Below are 18,444 nucleotides of genomic sequence, written 5' to 3'. Positions count from 1 at the left end.
TCTTCTTTTATGTGAAGAAAGCTGATCGCCGAAGAATCGATGTTTTTGAACTGTGGTGTTGGAGAAGACTCTTGAGAGTCCCTTATACTGCAAGGAGATCCAACCAGTCCATTCTAAAGGAGATCAATCCTGGATGTTCATTGGAGGGACTGATGCTAAAGCTGAAACTGCAATACTTTGGCCACCTCATGCGACGAGTTGACTCACTGGAAAAGACTCTGATGCTGGGAAAGGTTGGGGGCGGGAGGAGAAGGGGACGACGGAGAATGAGATGGCTGGATGGCATCACCGACTCTGTGGACATGAGTTTGAGTGTACTCCGGGAGTTGGTGATGGACAGGGAGGCCTGGCGTGCTGTGATTCATGGGGTCGCGGAGAGTTGGACTCGACTGAGCGACTGAACTGAACTGAAAAAGGTAAAATACAAAGTAACAAAGCAAAGGACAGAAGGAAAATATTTGCAACGTAAATAAAAGGACAGGTTTGTTATAACCTTGATATATAAAGAACCTTGGCAAAGAGATATACACCCTAATATTGAAAAAGTCAAAAGATATGAAAATGCTATTTCTAAAAGAAACACAGATAATGAACAAGTTAACAAATGTGCAATTTCACTAGTAATAGATTAAATTCAAATTAAAAAGAGATATAATTTTTCAGTATTCTTGCCTGGAGAATCACATGGACAGAGGATCCTGGCGGGCTATGGCCCATAGGGTTGCAGAGAGTCAGGCGTGACTGAAGTGACTTAGCATAATTTTTCAGCTGTTAAATTGGCAAAAGTCAAAAACCTGTAATGCTTGTTGTAGATAAGGGTGTGTGTGTGGAGTTTGTTAGTTGGTTGCTGAAATTGGGGCATCTTTTCTAGAAGGCAACTTTGTTATATATATATAAAAAAGCCTTAAAACTGAGTTTATCCTTTGATCCAGTAATATCTTTATGGGTTTTTTTCCCAAATGAAAATATTTCAATGTTTTCTTTTTCTGATTATGTAGATAATTCATAGTCATAAGACATTTATTTTTATAAATTCTTTGACATATACTTTTAAATAAATGGAATTACATATTCTCTTCATGGTTGTAAGTGTCCTTTTTTCCTAGGTATAATTATTTCTTATTTCGGTTTATTTTCCTCTCACCCCTATCCCATAGTTCTTTTTTTGCTCTGGAATGAATTACCAAACATGGGACATAGGATATATGTATTTTAAAGCCATCTATCTAGATGTTTTTAGATTACCCTCTAGAACTATACTGCCCAGTGTAGTAGCCACTAGCATATGTGGCTAGTTATTTCATGATTAAATATTCAGTTCCTCAGTCCTGTTAGCCGCTTTTCAAGTACTCAGTAGCCACACATGGCCAGTGGCAACCATATTGGACAGCACAGATCAAAGGACATTTCCATTACTATCGACAGTTCTGTTAGCACTGGTCTGAAATGGTCCCAAGTGCATCCCCAGGGTATGAGAATGTTCTGTCCTACCCCTGTTCCCACCATCCCTGGATTATCACTACTGAACATTTGGCAATGTTATAGGTGAGAAGTAATATCTGTGTTACATTTCTTGTTGTTCTTTGGTGAAATTATCAAACTTTAAATAAAGTTCTCTGTATTTTATTATTGTTTTATAAAATCACTATTTTTCGTGACATTTTTCTTTTGGAGAGATAGTATATAATAAAAGTCATTGTTTTAATCATCACAGCATACAATTCTAAGGGTGTAGTCTTAGAATCAAATAAAATAAATAACAGCGTTGCAGTCTTACATTCCAGACACATCGCCATGGGCTGTGTTTCATACTGGCCATATGTATAAGGTCCACAGTAGTCCTGCTGTGTCACCACTAAATCATGTCCAACTCTTTATGACCCCATGAACTGTAGCATGCCAGGCTCCTCTGTCCTCCACTATCTCTTGGAATTTGCTCAAATTCATGTCCATTGAGTCAGTGATGCTGTCTAACCACCTCATCCTCTATCGTTCCCTTCTTCTCCTGCCCTCAATCTTTTCCAGCATCAAGATCTTTTCCAGTGAGTCTATTCTTTGCATCAGATGGCCAAAGTATTGGAGCTTCAGCTTCACAGCAGTCCTTCCAATGAATATTCAGAGTTGATTTCCTTTAGAAATGAGTGGTTTGATCTCCTTGCTGAACAAGGGACTGCTGAACAAGAGTTTTTTCTAACATCACAATTTGAAAGCATATCAGGTGTGTATTATTGCTGTCCTCATTTTCAGATGTGGACATCGAGGTTTAGAGTTAAGTAAGCATCCCACAGTTAGGGAGCTGGCAGCAGCAGCAAGGACGGAGGTGTGATTTGAGCTCAGCCACCTGTCTTCACCCCCAGTTTGTCGTGTGCTGTGTTTGGTTGCTCACTGCTCCCCACTGTCCTCTATTGGACCCCTCTACCTATTCACTTTATTCCCACTGACTACCATGCGCTGGGAATCCTAATTAGACATTTGGACTTTTTTTCCTGTGTGAATTGCCTAGATATATTCTCTTTTGCCCAATTTTATTATTAGTTTTCTTTTAAAAAACCACATTGTAGGGACTTCTGTGGTGGTCCAGTGGCTAGGACATCTTGCTCCCAATGCAGGGGGGCTGGATTTGATCCCTGGTCAGGGAACTAGTATGTAGGTTAAGAAGCAACAGTTTGAACTGGACATGGAACAACTCAGTGGTTCAGAATTGGGAAAGGAGGTATGACAAGGCTGTATATTATCACCCTGCTTATTTAACGTATATGCAGAGTACACCATATAAAATGCTGGGCTGGATGAAGCACAAGCTGAAATCAAGATTGCCTGGAGAAATTTCAACAACCTCAGATGTGCAGATGATACCAGCCTAATGGCAGAAAGTGAAGAGGAATTAAAGAACCTCATGTTGAGGGTGAAAGTTGAGAGTGAAAAAGCTAGCTTAAAATTCAACATTCAAAATACTGAGACCATGTCATCTGGTCCCATCACTTCATGATAAATAGAAGGGGGAAAAGTGAAAGCAGTGACAGATTTTATATTCTTGGGCTCCAAAATCACTTTGGACAGTGACTGCAACTATGAAATTAAAAGACACTTACTCCTTGGAAGAAAAGCTTTTGACAAACCTAGACAATGTATTAAAAAGCAGAGACTTTGCCAACAATGGTCCCTATAGTCAAAGCTGTGGTTTTTCCAGTAGTCCTGTATGGATGTGAGAGTTGGATCATAAAGAAGGCTGAGCACCGAGGAGTTGATTCTTTCAAACCGTGGTGCTGGAGGAGACTCTTGAGAGTCGCTTGGACAGCAAGGAGATCCAACCAGTCAACCCTAAAGGAAATCAACTCCGAATATTCATTGGAAGGACTGATGCTGAAGCTGAAGCTCCATTATTTTGGCCACCTGATGCGAAGGGTCGACTCATTGGAAAAGACCCTACTGCTGGGAAAAATTGAAGGCAAAAGAAGAAGGGAGCGGTAGAGGATGAGATGGTTAGATGGCATCACCGACTCAGAGGACGTGAATTTGAGCAAATTCTAGGAGGTAGTGGAGGACAGGGGAGCCTGGCATGCTGCAGTCCGTGGGGTTGGGAAGAGTCAGACACGACTTAGCGACTGAACAACAGCAGCAACATGAAAGTAGATCCCACATGCTGGAATTAATAATTTGCATGTTACAACTAAAAACATTCTGTGTGCTGCAGATAAGACCTGGCACAGCCAAATAAATAATATTAAAAAAAAGTTCTGGTGTGCCTTAAGAAAAAAAGAATGGTTGAGAATGCTTCATTCTAAAAAAAAAATTACATTGTAGGAACTGTTCATATTTTATAGCTATTTCTAGGAATAATTCATAAGGAATCAGTGGAGATATACAGAGAAGTTCTCCATTTGTTTATAATAGTGAGGAATTTGAAAAATAGCCACATGTGCTAGTCAAACAATAGGGCACCAATTAAGTGAATCATAAATATTTATGCAGAGAAGCACTGCTGCTGCTGCTGCTAAGTCACTTCAGTCGTGTCCGACTCTGTGCGACCTTACAGACGGCAGCTGACCAGACTCCGCCGTCCCTGGGATTCTCCAGGCAAGAACACTGGAGTGGGTTGCCATTTCCTTCTCCAGAGAAGCACTGCTGCTGCTGCTGCTGCTAAGTCACTTCAGTCGTGTCCGACTCTGTGTGACCCCATAGACGGAAGCCCAACAGGCTCCCCCATCTCTGGGATTCTCCAGGCAAGAACACTGGAGTGGGTTGCCATTTCCTTCTCCAATGTGTGAAAGTGAAAAGTGAAAGTGAGGTCAGTCAGTCGCGTCTGACCCTTAGTGACTCCACAGACTGCAGCCTACCAGGCTCCTCCATCCATGGGATTTTCTAGGCAAGAGTACTGGAGTGGCTTGCCATTGCCTTCTCCGAGAGAAGCACTATGTAGCCTTAAAAAAATCATGTGCTGAAAAAATATTACTCAACATAGAGAAATGTTTGTAATATGTTTCTAGATGAAAAAGGCAGACTGCTGAACGGTATATATAGTATAAATCTATTTGACTTTTTAGAAAGCTACAAATATGCATATGCAGGCATAAGAAAAAACCTGAAAATTTTCTGTTACAGAATAATACCGGTGATCATATTTTGTAGTGTTGGGATTATGAGTGGTTTTTATTTTTTGATGTGTGAATTTTTTTTGCCCCCAAGTTTTCTGCCGTACTTACTTTACACTTAGGAAAAAAGAAAGATTGAGTATATATATCATCAAAGAGTCAGAGGGAGAAAAGTTGCAAGGTTTCTGGAATAAATCGTGTATTACAGTTGCTTTTTCCGGGCACCTAGTATTAGTATAAGATTATAGCATGTCTGAGGGAAATTCAAAAAGAAATCAAGCACAGACACATCCATTGTATCAAATGTAGTGTGATTAAATGTTTCTTTGTGTTAGGCCGTGTGCCATGCGCTTGGCCTACAAAGGTGAACAGAACAAGTTTGCTAGTGCTTGGATCGAGTGCTTCCCCCAAGGAGCATGCTGTTTAATTGATGAAATTAAGCCGTGCACAAATGAAAAAGTTAATAGTAGCAAGTCCAGGGTCCAAAAATAAGAGGCAGACATAAAATGCTATCAGATAATAGGTGACAAGGTCCTGCGCAAGTTAGTTGAGTGAAATTACAGGATGGTTGCTTAACTTGAAAAAGGGAAATGGGATGTAGGTGAGTTGAAAAGAAGAGACAGGTTTTCAAGGGGAGGAATCATCAAGTTCAAAGAAATGGAGGACTCGGTCTTGGGTTAGGAGGGGATCCAACTATCTTTCTGGAACAGGACTTCCTAACCAGGGCTCAGGTTTTAGGAGGAATCTATAAACCCTGATGCTGTGTGTAAAAATGTCACGTGCTTGTGCCTTTTTCACGTGGGAGTGTCCATAACTTTCACCAGATTCTCAGAGGGGCTCCAAGAAGTTTAAGGACAAAGGACCTGGAAGGATAATGAAAGGTTCGGCTGACTTAGTTGGCTGGTGGGGAGCATTGGGTGATGGCTGGGAGGCTCTTGGTCTCCAGATGTGGAAGTTTAGTGTGTTACAGGAGAACAGAGCTTCTGAGAATCATGAGCAGTAACAGCTCTAGTGTCGTTTGACCTTTTGAACGTTATTATTTTCTGCCTAAGAGTTGTCCTGGACGAACTGTCTTTTCCTCCAATTTTCTTTTTTCTTTTGTAGGAGATATACTTGGGTACTCTTCAAGAGCCTAAGCACTCTGACCCCCTCTCCCCTCCTGCTACCACCATGTCACTCTAAAGTAGTTTGTAGGAAGGATGGCTTTAGAGAAACTGCAGTCTCTTCCCTCCTAGAGCTGTCTTTATCTGTAGCAGGTAGACCCTGGCTAGAGTGCAGGAGATGACATTTGAAGAGCAAAAGAAACAACATTAAAGACATTTGGAGTAGGGACCAGTGTTTGAGCCAGTGAGAAGAGAGATTTCATTCTTCAGTTTTGAACCTTATTAATTTATGAAAGACAAAATTGCCATTTTAAATAGTAACTGAGCCTCTCAAAAAAGATGAGATGGTTGAAAACCTACATAGGTACAATTCAGAGCCATTTTGCCTGATCTTTTGTGCATTTATAATGAAACAATCAGACTTGGCAGAAGAGGTGGTGGGAATGTTGGAAAGTACAAGATGGGATGGATTAAAAAGTCTTTTCAGTGTAATTAAATCTATTTTGAACTTCACAGCAAAGCAAATGTATGTATTTGATACCTGCATGTATACACGTGACTCGTTTCTGCGGGGTTTTGAGGTCGCTCTCGCCGCCTCCTCCCTAGCTCAGCGTTCCCCCCCGCCCACCCCGCTCCCTCAGCTCAGGCCGTTCCTCACCAAAAGCTTTATTTGCCCTTTTCAAGTGCTGCTGTCACTCGTGCTTTTTCGCTAATTGGGACAGCAGTGGAAGGCATTTTCACCCAAATGAAACAGGAAGACAATATAGAGTGGGAAATAGAGTTAAAAGCAGATAATTTTCTTGGAGGAAACAAGAGAAAATCCGAAGGAAGGAATGAAAGGCCCGAGTCTCGTCCTCTCTCCGGGGGCCTGAGTGTGGCCCCGGCTGTTTTCCAGATGAACAAGTTAGGATGTGGAAGGAACCCCACCGGGCAGCTTGGGTTTGCCTCTGCCTGCCGCCGACTCTCTCCTTCCCTCTGCTCTTGGATCCTCTCCTGCATGTTTGGAATGAACAAGTAGCCTCATGTAGAGCTCTTCAGCAGACAGGTGTACAGATAATCCTTGTCACGTGGCCCCCTGTTTGTTTACTCTGTTTTTCTTTAAACTTTCTACGTCTCACTCTCTTGCTAAACGTCCCCTTTCCCTCTGTCCCTTGAACTAGCGCTGTTAAGAACCCAAGTGCCAGTAAAGTAGCTGGTCAGTGGTGACTGGAGTAGACATTAGAGGCAGAGCTGTGGCTGAGAACCCAGGAACCTGGCAGGTGCTCCACAGAGATTTGTTGAACAAGTGAGTGGAGGATCCAGATTGCCTGGGCTCTAGGCCTAGCCTCACACAGGGACTGATCCCATAACCTTCCCACGGCTCAGTCTCCTCATCTGTAAAATGGGGAAAGCACGAACCAGTTGCACAGGGTTATAAAGTACATGAATTAATAATGTGCCTGAACTAGTCCTACATCAGGGGCAGCTTTCCAACAAGCTCTGAGCTCTTATGTGCAAGCTCAGAATCAGAACACTTGACATACAGACACAACAGTTGTAAGAGAAACTAGAAATGTAACTTACACACTGGTTTTCATTTCCTCCATCCCACCCAAACTGACCCTTCCTTCTTGGCCCAGTATTTTCCTTGGATCTTCTATAACCCCAGACACTCCTGGTTTTCCTCCTACCTCAGTAGCCATCTCTTCTTAATTGCCACTGTCAGAGCCTTCTGGTTTATTCCACCTTTTATTTTTTAATGTTTCATTTTGAAATAATTGCAAATTCACAGGAAGTTGCAACACAGTGTACAGAGAAGGCCCCAGTGCCCATCACCTAGTTTCCTCTAGCGGTGACGTATTACATAACTGTAGTGAGACATCACAGCCAGGAATATAACATTAGCCCAGTATGCAGCGCTAATGTTCACATTTCATCGGCTTTGTGTGTGCACGCCTGGTGTGCATCTGTGTATGCATAGTTCAGTGCAGTTTTGTTACCTGTTTTGTTTGATCACCACTAGAACTCCTCCATCACCACATGGCTCCCTCGTGCTATCCCTTTATGGTCACCATCCTTTCCACACCCTAAACCCCAGCAGTCACTAATCTATTGTCCATACCTATAGTTTTGTCATTTGGGAATGTGGTATGCTTGAATGTGTCACCTTTTGGGATTTCTTTTTTCCCATTCAACATAATTTCCTTGAGTCAATTAATAGCTGATTCCTTTTCATTGCTGTGTAGTTTTCCATGGGTGGATACAATGCACTTTGTTTAACCAGACAGCCCTTGAAGGACATTTGGGTCATTTCCAGTTTGGGGCTAGGAGTAAAATTTCATTGAACATTCATGTCTGTATATGAAATTGTGTTATTGTATGAACATAAGATTTCATTTCCCTGGGTAAACAAATGCCCAGAGTACAATCATTGGGTCATATGTTAAGTGCATGTTTAGCTCTTTAAGGAACTGCCAAACCGTCTCCCAGGGTGGCTGTAACAATTTTACATTCCTGGCAGCAATGTATGAGATCCTGTTTCTCTGCTTCACTGGCATCTGTTGTTAATACTTTTTATTTCAGCCATTCTGGTAAGTGTTTAGTGATATCTCATTGTGGTTTTAATTTGCATTCCCTAATGGTTAATGATGTAACCATCTTTTCATATACTTATTTGCCATCTGTATGCCATCTTTGATAAAATGTTTTTTAATATCTTTTGTCCATTTTCTAACAATTTTTTTAAACTGTTGAATTTTGAGCATTTTTTTCATAATCCAGATCTAGACTGTTGTTGAATATGTTGTTATTCAGTCACTAAATTGTGTCCGACTCTTTGTGACCCAGCCATGAAATTAAAAGATGCTTGCTCCTTGGAAGAAAAGCTATGACCATCCTAGACAGCATATTAAAAAACAGAGACATTACCAACAAAGGTCCGTCTAGTCAAAGCTATGGTTTTTCTAGTACTCATGTATGGATGTGAGAGCTGGACTGTAAAAAAAGCTGAGTGCCAAAGAATTGATGCTTTTGAACTGTGGTGTTGGAGAAGACTCTTGAGAGTCCCTTGGATTGCAAGGAGATCCAAACATTCACTTCTAAAGGAAATCAGTCCTGATTATTCATTGGAAGGACTGATGCTGAAGCTGAAACTCCAATACTTTGACCACCTGCTGCGAAGAACTGACTCATTGGAAAAGACCCTGATGCTGGGAAAGGTTGAAGACGGGAGGAGAAGGGGACGACAGAGGATGAGATGGTTGGATGGCATCACCGACTTGATGGACATGAGTTTGAGCAAGCTCCAGGAGTTGGTGATGGACAGGGAAGCCTGACGTGCTGCAGTCAATGGGGTCACAAAGAGTCAAACATGACTGAGCAACTGAACTGAACTGAACTTTGTGACCCCATGGGCTGCAGCACACCAAGCTCCTCTGTCCTTCACTGTCTCTTAGAGTTTGCTCAAATTCATGTTACTTGAGTCAGTGATACTATCTAACCATCTCATCCTCAGTCACTCCCCTTTTCCTTGCCTTCAATCTTTCCCAGCATGAGGGTCTTTTCCGATGAGTGGGCTCTTTGCATCAGGTGGCCAAAGTATTGGAGCTTCAGCTTCAGCATCAGTCCTTCCAATGAACATTAGGGTTGATTTCCTTTTAGGGTGGACTGGTTTGATCTCCTTGCTGTCCAAGGGACTCTCAAGAGTCCCCTTAAATATGTGGTTTATAAATACTTTCTTCCCATTTTAGCTTATCTTTTCTTCCTCTTAACAGGATGTATTAGCTTTTTCTGGCTTCAGGAACAAATGCTTGCACACTTGGTGGCTTAGAACAACATAGGTTTATTCTCTTATCATTCTGGAGGCCAGGAGTCCACTCTTGGTTTCACTGCCCCCAAACCAATGTGTCAGCAGGGCTGTGCGCCCTCTGGAGGCCCTTGAGGAGAATATATTTACTTGCCTTCTCCAGCTTCTAACGCGACATTCCTTGCTTGGTTCATGGCTCCTTCCCGCATCTTCAAAGCCAACAGCGTAGCATCTTCAAATCTCTCTGCTTCCATCATCCCATTGCTTTCTACTTTATGTGTCAAATCTCTCTCCGCATCTCTCATAAGGACAGTTATGATTGCATTTGGGGCCACCTAATAATCCAGGATCGGAGAAGGCAATGGCAAGCCACTCCAGTATGCTTGCCTAGAAAATCCCATGGATGGAGGAGCCTGGTAGGCTGCAGTCCGTGGGGTCGCTAAGGGTCGGACACGACTGAGCGACTTCACTTTCACTTTTCACTTTCCACTTTCACACATTGGAGAAGGAAATGGCAACCCACTCCAGTGTTCTTGCCTGGAGAATCCCAGGGACAGGGGAGCCTGGTGGGCTTCCGTCTATGGGGTCACACAGAGTCGGACATGACTGAAGTGACTTAGCAGCAGCAGCAGCAATAATCCAGGATAACTTTCCTATCTCAAGACCCTCGACATATTTGATGGATGAGCACATGACTTGTCTTTCTTATGACTTGTCTTTCCTGAACTTATTTTAAATTTCACTCTCTGTGTGACGATTGCCTTAACTGTGCTGGTTCTTACTGTCTCCTTCCTCCCCAGCTGTCAGTCCCCCTCCCAGCTTTCCTTCCTGTAGTAACCTATGGTACATTCGTATATTTATTTGCATATATGCACCAAACCTTGGAATTCTGCAGTCTTTCAAACTTTGTGCAAACTGGGTATGCTTTAACTGTTTTTACAGAACTGGGACAGAACTAACCCGTGGGTAGTGCATGACCCAGTTCTGACGAACGTGGTCTTACGGCTTCAGATACTGTCTCCCTCCGCCTCTCCAGGCCCCAGCTTTGTCCCACTAGTCCAGACGCAAGAGAAGTATATGCTCCCACGACGTGCCTCTCCTTTCCCCACTGTTGGCCAAATGGAAAGCGTTAGTTGAGCATGTTTGAAGTGGCTAAGGGACCCACGCCAGCGTTATGATAGGGTTATTGCTGGGAGCGGGAGGCAGAACACACACTGTTTTCAGCAAAGCCTTCAACTGGGCACTTTGTGTGCCCTGTGGTGTGTGGAAATACCTCTGCTTCAATAGGAATGTAGTCTTCTAGAGTGTCTTCCAGCCTGCCCAAACAGGAAATGCTATGCCTTTCTAGAAACAGCTGTGCTTGGGTTCTTTAAACCATAGTGAGGTGGAAATGACTGCACACTAGTCCAAGGGTCGCAGCCGTTTCAGGGTCTGTCTCACCTGTGGTGTCCGGGCATCCCAGAAGTAACCTGCCTGTTTTTGCTCTCTGCCTGAAGAAGTGTTCCTCAGCTGTCCTGGGCCCCCAGAACTGCTGGGGCTCCATCAGCCACCATGGTGATGGTTTAATTGCTAAGTCATGTCTGACTCTTTGTGACTCCATGGACTGTAGCCCACCAGGCTCCTCTGTCCATGGGATTATTTAGGCAAGAACATCAGAGTTGGTTGCCATTTTCTTCTCCAGGGGATCTTCCCGACCCAGGAATCAAACCCACATTTCCTACAATGCAGGCAGATTCTTTTACTGCTCAGCCAGCAGGGAAGTCCATTCCCTCCACCATAGGGCTGGAAGAAAAATGGACAGCTGGTGATGGAGGGGTAACTCTGCAACTATAATGATTGGTTTACCATCCCTGGGATGGTGGTAGAACTGTGCCTAAACTTACTTTTCTCATTTATATTTTTCAGTTGACATATATTTCACATGGGTTTCCCTGGTGGCTCAGCAGTAAAGAATCCACCTGCAGTGCAGGAGCCTCGGGTTTGATCCCTGGGTCAGGAAGATCCCCTGGAGGAGAGCATGGCAACCCACTCCAGTATTCTTGCCTGGAGAATCCCATGAACAGAGGCACCTGGCAGGCTACAGTCCATGGGGTCACACAGAGTCAAACACGACTGAAGTGACTTAGTACGCATATTTCGCATACAGTGAGATGCACAGGTCTTAAATGTATTGTTCATTCAGTTCTGAATGATGCAGACATCTATGTAAGCCACACCCTTATCACGATAGAGTTTTCACCTCCCCAGATTTCCTTGTGTCCCTTTCCAATCAAGCTACACATCCCTGTTCATGATGGAACCACTGTTGCAATTACTTTCATCATAGTTTAGTCTGTTTATACAGTGTGTGCACTTTTATGTATTATTTCTTTTACCTTAGCATGTCTGAGATTCGTCCTTGTTGTTGTGAGTGGCAGTAGTTTGTTTCTTTTTTATTGCTGAGTAGTATTCCATGGTTTGTTTATCCATTCTTTTATTGATGGACACCTGTGCTATTTCCTGCGTTTGGCTAGTATGAATCAAGCTGTTATGAACATTCTTTTACAAGGTTTGTTTGTTTGTTTTTGCTGGACACATATTCTCTTCTCTTAAGTAAATACTTAGGAGTGGAATAAGCTAGATGTTCATAGGTTTTATGTAGGTTTACTTCTTGGGGTTTCCTAGGTGGTAAACAACCTGCCTGCTAGTGTAGGAGATGTAAGAGATGCATGTTTGATCCCTGGGTCAGAAAGATCCCATGGAGAAGGAAATAGCAACCCACTCCACTATTCTTGCCTGGAGAATCCCGTGAACTGAGGAGCCTGGAGGGCCATGGTCCATAGGGTCGCAAAGGGTCAGACGCGACTCTAGCACACATGTGTGTTTACTTCTTAAAAAAACTTTTAAAATGTTTTTCAAAATGGTTGTGCCAGTTTTGTATAGAGTGCTCCAAAGCCATTATTGTCTAGCTTAGAAGGGAGATATGCAGTCTGGTCACCTTGATTCTGTTGGAACACCAGAGGATGTTTTCTGTAATTTTTAAAGCATCAAAAAGATTAAGCAAGTGGAATTTCAACAAAAAAAGAGCTTTAATAAAAGCCTTCTAAATGTTACTTATTCTTCTACTTATTTACAAATACATAAGTGCAAGTGCTGTGCTAAGTCGCTTCAGTCCTGTCCAACTCTTTGCAACCCTATGGAATATAGCCCGTTAGGCTCAACTGTCCATGGGATCCCCCAGGCAAGAATACTGGAGTGAATTGCCGTGCCCTCCTCCAGGGGATCTTTCCAACTGAGGGATGGAACCTGCGTCTCCTGCATTGGCAGGCAGCTTCTTTACCGCTGAGCCACCTGAGAAGCCTGTACTCTGCAGAAAAGAGTACACAGTTCAGATCAGTCGCTCAGTCGTGTCCGACTCTTTGCGACCCCATGGACTGCAGCACCCCAGGCTTCCCTGTCCGTCACCAACTCCTGGAGCTTGCTCAAACTCATGTCCATCAAGTCGGTGATGCCATCCAACCATCTCATCTTCTGTCGTCCCCTTCTCCTCCCACCTTCAATCTTTCCCAACATCAGGGTCTTTTCCAATGAGCCAGTTCTTCGCATCAGGTGGCCAAAGTGTTGGAGTTTCAGCTTCAGCATCAGTCCTTCCAGTGAATATCCAGAACTGATTTCCTTTAGGATTGACTGGTTTGATCTCCTTGCTGTTCAAGGGACTCTCAAGAGTCTTCTCCAACACCCCTGGCAGTATAAGAACAAAGGTCAAAAGTCGTCTTTGATCAGTTCTGCTTCAATAAAAGAAAAATTCAGGGAGCTCAGGACCTGTGATTGGAGAAGGAAATGGCAACCCACTCCAGTGTTCTTGCCTGGAGAATCCCAGGGACGGGGGAGCCTGGCGGGCGGCCATCTATGGGGTCGCACAGAGTCGGACACAACTGACGCGACTTAGCAGCAGCAGCAGCAGGACCTTTGATGGGGATTTGCTCTTGAGTCTCCTTCAATACAGACACAACAGAGAATAAAGGCACTGAATACTGAAGTATGTTTTAGAAAAGGGGAAACTGAGCTGCGTTTCTTTGCTCTGATGTTTGTTCATGTGTGTACTCCTTAGGCTGCCTGTTTCTCTCGTCTTTCAAGTATTGAATATCACCTGTTAGATTTTCCACTTTGTCTTTCAGGCCAAAGACGCCCTAGACAATACTGAAGTTCCTGTTGGCTGCCTTATGGTCTACAACAGTGAAGTTGTGGGGAAGGGGAGAAATGAAGTTAATCAAACCAAAAATGTATGTAAGTTGAACAGTATAATTGCAAACATATGACAGTGATGCTAGGCATGGAATGGGATTCTCGTGGTTGGTTGCAAGATGGATCTGTGTAGAGTTAGGTGACCATAAGTGGAAGGACAGTTTCCTAAAACCTTCTAAAATGTCTTTTTTTTCTGATTATAAAAAGTGAACCATACTGATTTTCAAAATTTTGGATAATTCAGAAAAATTTAATGAAACAGTAAATTCTTTGGGTCTGATTTTCCATTTCATAGAGCTTTAACACGAGTAAAATCCAAGAGGGATTTTATTACATCAGAGTGTCCATACAGAAGAAATGAGTCCATCTCCATTTTAAGCAAATGTAATATCTGGAAATTCTACTTTATAAGACATAGCAATTTAGCTCATATTGTATCCTTCAGTGAGGCTTCCCTCGTAGCTCAGTTGGTAAAGAATCTGCCTGCAATGCAGGAGACCCCGGTTTGATTCCTGGGTTGGGATGATCCGCTGGAGAAGGGATAGGCTACACACTCCAGTATTCTTAGGTGTGTGGTACCTTTAATTATTGTGTTCCTCCTAGTCAATTAAAAAGTCACCCTCAATTGATAGCTGTGGAGATATTAAAGGATTGTATAAAGAAAGCTATTCCTATGTCAGGTAATTCAGTGGAGTACAGTCTCCACTGCCTGCTGTCTCTGAACCTGCAGGTACACTTGAAAAGCTTTTGCGACTTTATTGTGGTTAGGTTGAGAAGTTATGAATCAAGGAAACACTTGTTGAATGTGGTATCACCACAGTGTGTTACAGTGAGTAGAAATGAAATCATAAGTTTCAGGATTATAAGAAGTGCCCGGGGGACTCAAGGATAGCTTATAACTTTAACACCCCTCACGTCGACTTTGATCTTATTGGGAGCCAGAGAACGAGTTGGGGGTGCTATAAGCACTTTCAAGTTCATTCATCACACCCATCAACAAGAAAACTCAGATCTAGTGAAACACAAGCAAAATAGGAACCCAAATTCACAAAACAACTGTTATGTGGACATCAAGATGCCTGTAAGATAAGTAATGAGACATGTATGTGTATGTGTCTTAGTCACTCAGTCATTTCTGACTCTTCACAACTGCATGGAATGCAGCCTACCAGGCTCCTCTATCTGTGGAATTCTCCAGGCAAGAATGCTGGAGTGAATTGCCATTTACTTCTCCAGGGGATCTTCCTGACCCAGGGGTCAAACCCTGGGTCTGCATTGCTGGCAGATTCTCTACTGTCTGAGCCACCTGGAAAGCCCAATAAGCCATAGTACACCAATTAGTGAATCTACAGATACTTAATTGGGAGTAGAATTTTGTGTTTTAAATAATTGTCGTATCTCCCTATTTGTATTTTGTGGTTCAGTACAGTATCTTTAACATGAGAAAGTCAGATGTCCTAGCAACATCTGTCTAAACCCCCAGTGACCTGAGTTTCTTCCACACCTTGAAATTAACCTGGATTTTTTTTTAATATTCTGTGCTTTTTAGAAGGTTACCCTACAATCACAGTATAGAAAGATTCTTGACCCCAAAAGAGGAGACCTAAGTCGTACTTTTGGCTCTGCTACCATTACCTGCCGTCACCACCGCCATCACCTTGCCCAGCTGTGTGACTTTAGTAACCTCCTAACATAGCTTACTTAGCTTCTGGTTCTTCAGCGGTAAAAGAGTTGACTGAGATGATTTAGGTCAGTGATTATTTCTCGAGAACTATGAGGACATTTGATTCAGTAATTCTGAACCTGATTTCTAAAAAGCACCCAAGTTGGGGAACTTTGCTTTTTTTTAAGCTCGCCAGTTGGTTCTGGTATGCAGTCAGGTGTGGGAACTGCTTTGCCAAAGAACCTTCCAGCTCTGAGTTTATCATTCTGGGCCAGCAGGGCTCCCATCTGCCTCTGGCTTCCATGGCCCCTTGGCCACTGTGCCAGCACTTTCCACAGGTAAATGAACACCTTTCTGTTTGCCCCACTGAATTTTATGCTTCTGGAAGACAGAGACTTTTTCCCCACAGAGTTTAGTGCAGTGGCTTGTACATAGTTGGCACCAAGTGTAAGTTTATTGATAAACATGATTTTCATGAATACTATAAATAACTGCCACATAGCAGAGTACATATATAGTGTTATGTGTGACTGTGCTTCATATAATTCATATTACTTTATGAGATGTAGATACCAGAATTACATTTGGGGAAACTAAGGCTTGGAAAAGCTATGTAACTTGCCCAAGGTGATACAATTAGTAATGTCACAGTCAGGATTCAGACTGAAGTATGGTTGATTTCAAATTCTGTATATTTCTCCTATACTCTGCTGCTCCCATAAGGTATCTGAAACTGATACCGAACCTCTGCTTCTCTCTCGAGTCTGCCAGTATATAAAATCTTATCCCAGAGAAAATGTAAGTGATGATATCCCAGTGATGGCATTCTAAATATAGATTTGTTTAGAGTGAGATCAGTGACAGTCTTGAAAACATATTTGAACCTAAGGCAGATACTTATGAAAATTTCAGGTTTCCTTGGAAATATTCAGGAACCATAGACATCTTTTTTTTTTATTTGAGGCTTATCTCTCTGGTATTTTAATTGAAAGAGTGTCCCCTAAAGTACTTAGATACTTAACTAAAAATAGAGCACTAATTCCTGTGACATCTCAGATTAGGTATCTTTTGTTGACAAGGCTATGGTACTTGAACTAGGAAATACACTGTCAGCTGCTAAGGGTGTCCTGAAACCTTTATTCGCTGAAATGTTTGCAGAAATAGTAGACCCGTTTTTCATATTTACTTTGGAATAGTTGTAAAATACTGTTACATGTAGCCAACAAGGTCAGTGCAGGCAGCTCTCTTTCCAGGCTACTCGACATGCCGAAATGGTGGCCATTGACCAGGCCCTAGACTGGTGCCGTCAACGGGGCAAGAGTCCTTCTGAAGTGTTTGAACACACTGTGCTGTACGTCACCGTGGAGCCCTGTATCATGTGTGCGGCTGCTCTCCGCCTGATGAGTATCCTTTGACTTCACAGGTTCATGTTTTGTACTCATCTCGTCAACTCAAAAATGGACGGTGGAATGAGGGGGGTGGGAGGGAGGCTTCTTCCACCAGAGGGAGGAGCTTATATGTGTACTTGTGGCTGATTCACGATGTTGTACAGCAGAAACCAACACAGCATTGTAAAGCAATTATATTTCAATTAAAAAAAAAATCAAAGGCATCAGTGTAAAACAAAAAAGTCCAGACAATGTTAAAAAACAAAAAAGATTCTACTATATGAAAACAGAATTGTGAAACAAAATTTGGAAGATGTACTTTACAAAATACAGTGTTCCTTGGCCAAAACATTTTTTAAGAAAGAATTTTGAATAATGAAGTCTTTCTTTTAATATCATAAACTATAACAAGTAAGTGAGAGCAAGAAATGCTTCAAGCTAACTTAAACTGTCAGGTAAAGACAGAACATGAATTAGACCATTTAACAGTGTACATAAGAAAAGACCTGAAGAACACGCACCTATTTTGCCTTTGGTGAACAGATTACAGGTGACTTAAAATTTCTCTTTCTCTGTTTATAAGTTTTTATTGTTTATTTTTGCCATGAATACCTATTACATAGAAAGCTTGTAAGTCAGCAGTAAATACAAAATGAAAGTATTTATGATACTATGTTGCTCAGTCGCTCAGTTCTGTCAGACTCTTTGAGACCCCATGGACTGCAGCACACCAGGCTTCCCTGTCCTTCACTGTCTCCTGGAGTTTGCTCAGACTCTTGTCTGTTGAGTCATTGGTGCCATCCAACCATCTCCTCCTCTGTCGTCCCCTTCTCCTCCTGCCCTCAATCTTTCCCAGCATCAAGGTCTTTTCCAGTTGAGTTAGCTATTCACATCAGGTGGCCAAAGTATTGGAGTTTTAGCTTCACCATCAATTCTTCCAATGAATATTAAGGGTTGATTTCCTTTAGGATTGACAGATTTGATCTTCTTGCAGTCCAAGGGACTCTCAAGAGGCTCCTCCAGCACCACAGTTTGAAAGCATCAATTCTTCAGTGCTCAGCCTTCCTTATGGTCCAACTCTCACCTCCATACATGACTATTGGAAAAACCATAGCTTTGACTACATGGACCTTTGACAGCAAAGTGATGTCTCTGCTTTTTAATACGCTGTCTAGGTTTGTCATAGCTTTTCTTCCAAGTAGCATGTGTCTTTTAATTTCATGACTGCAGTCCCCGTCCACAGTGATTTTGAACCCCAAGAACTGTCAACTGTAAATAAATGGGAAGTTGATACAGTTATAGCTCTTTGAATTGTGTCTTTCACAGAATAAGTGACACAAATACTGAGCCTCTAAAGATCTTTTAAAAAATTGTTTGATAATTCAACAATTAATTGTTGAATCTCATGCTAGCATATTCTTCTGTATTTATTTTGGTTGTTGCTGTTCAGTCGCTCAGTCATATCTGACTCTTTGCAACCCCATGGACTACAGCATGCCAGGCTTCCCTGTCTTTCACCATCTCCCAGAGCTTGCTCAAATTCATGTCCATTATTTTGGTATGTGGGTGTGAATCATTTAATCACTGAAAATAATAGAGAGGGCTTTGAGTATGATAAGACATACAGTTTCCACTTTGTAAACCCTCTGCCCGTCATGCTGTCCAGAGTGGCTCCGTTTTAGTCTGGTTT

General features: G+C 42.4%; 1 protein-coding gene across 1 annotated transcript in view; it reads left to right on the top strand.

Moving 5' to 3' along the window:
- The window catches only part of ADAT2 (adenosine deaminase tRNA specific 2), a 28,968-nt gene that overhangs the window by 3,345 nt on the left and 7,179 nt on the right, over window positions 1-18,444 (top strand). Inside the window, exons 2-3 of the mRNA XM_055432950.2 lie at window positions 13,637-13,741; window positions 16,620-16,770. Of these exons, the coding sequence (XP_055288925.1) occupies window positions 13,637-13,741; window positions 16,620-16,770 (256 nt within the window). The remainder of the gene's footprint in view (window positions 1-13,636; window positions 13,742-16,619; window positions 16,771-18,444) is intronic.

The sequence above is a fragment of the Moschus berezovskii genome, chromosome 10 (assembly GCF_049115385.1).
Source record: "Moschus berezovskii isolate FMDL1 chromosome 10, NW_MosBer_1.0, whole genome shotgun sequence".
Classification (NCBI taxonomy): Eukaryota; Metazoa; Chordata; class Mammalia; order Artiodactyla; family Moschidae; genus Moschus; species Moschus berezovskii.
The sequence above is the reverse complement of the archived record's forward strand: the minus strand, read 5'-3'. Positions and strand labels throughout refer to the sequence as shown.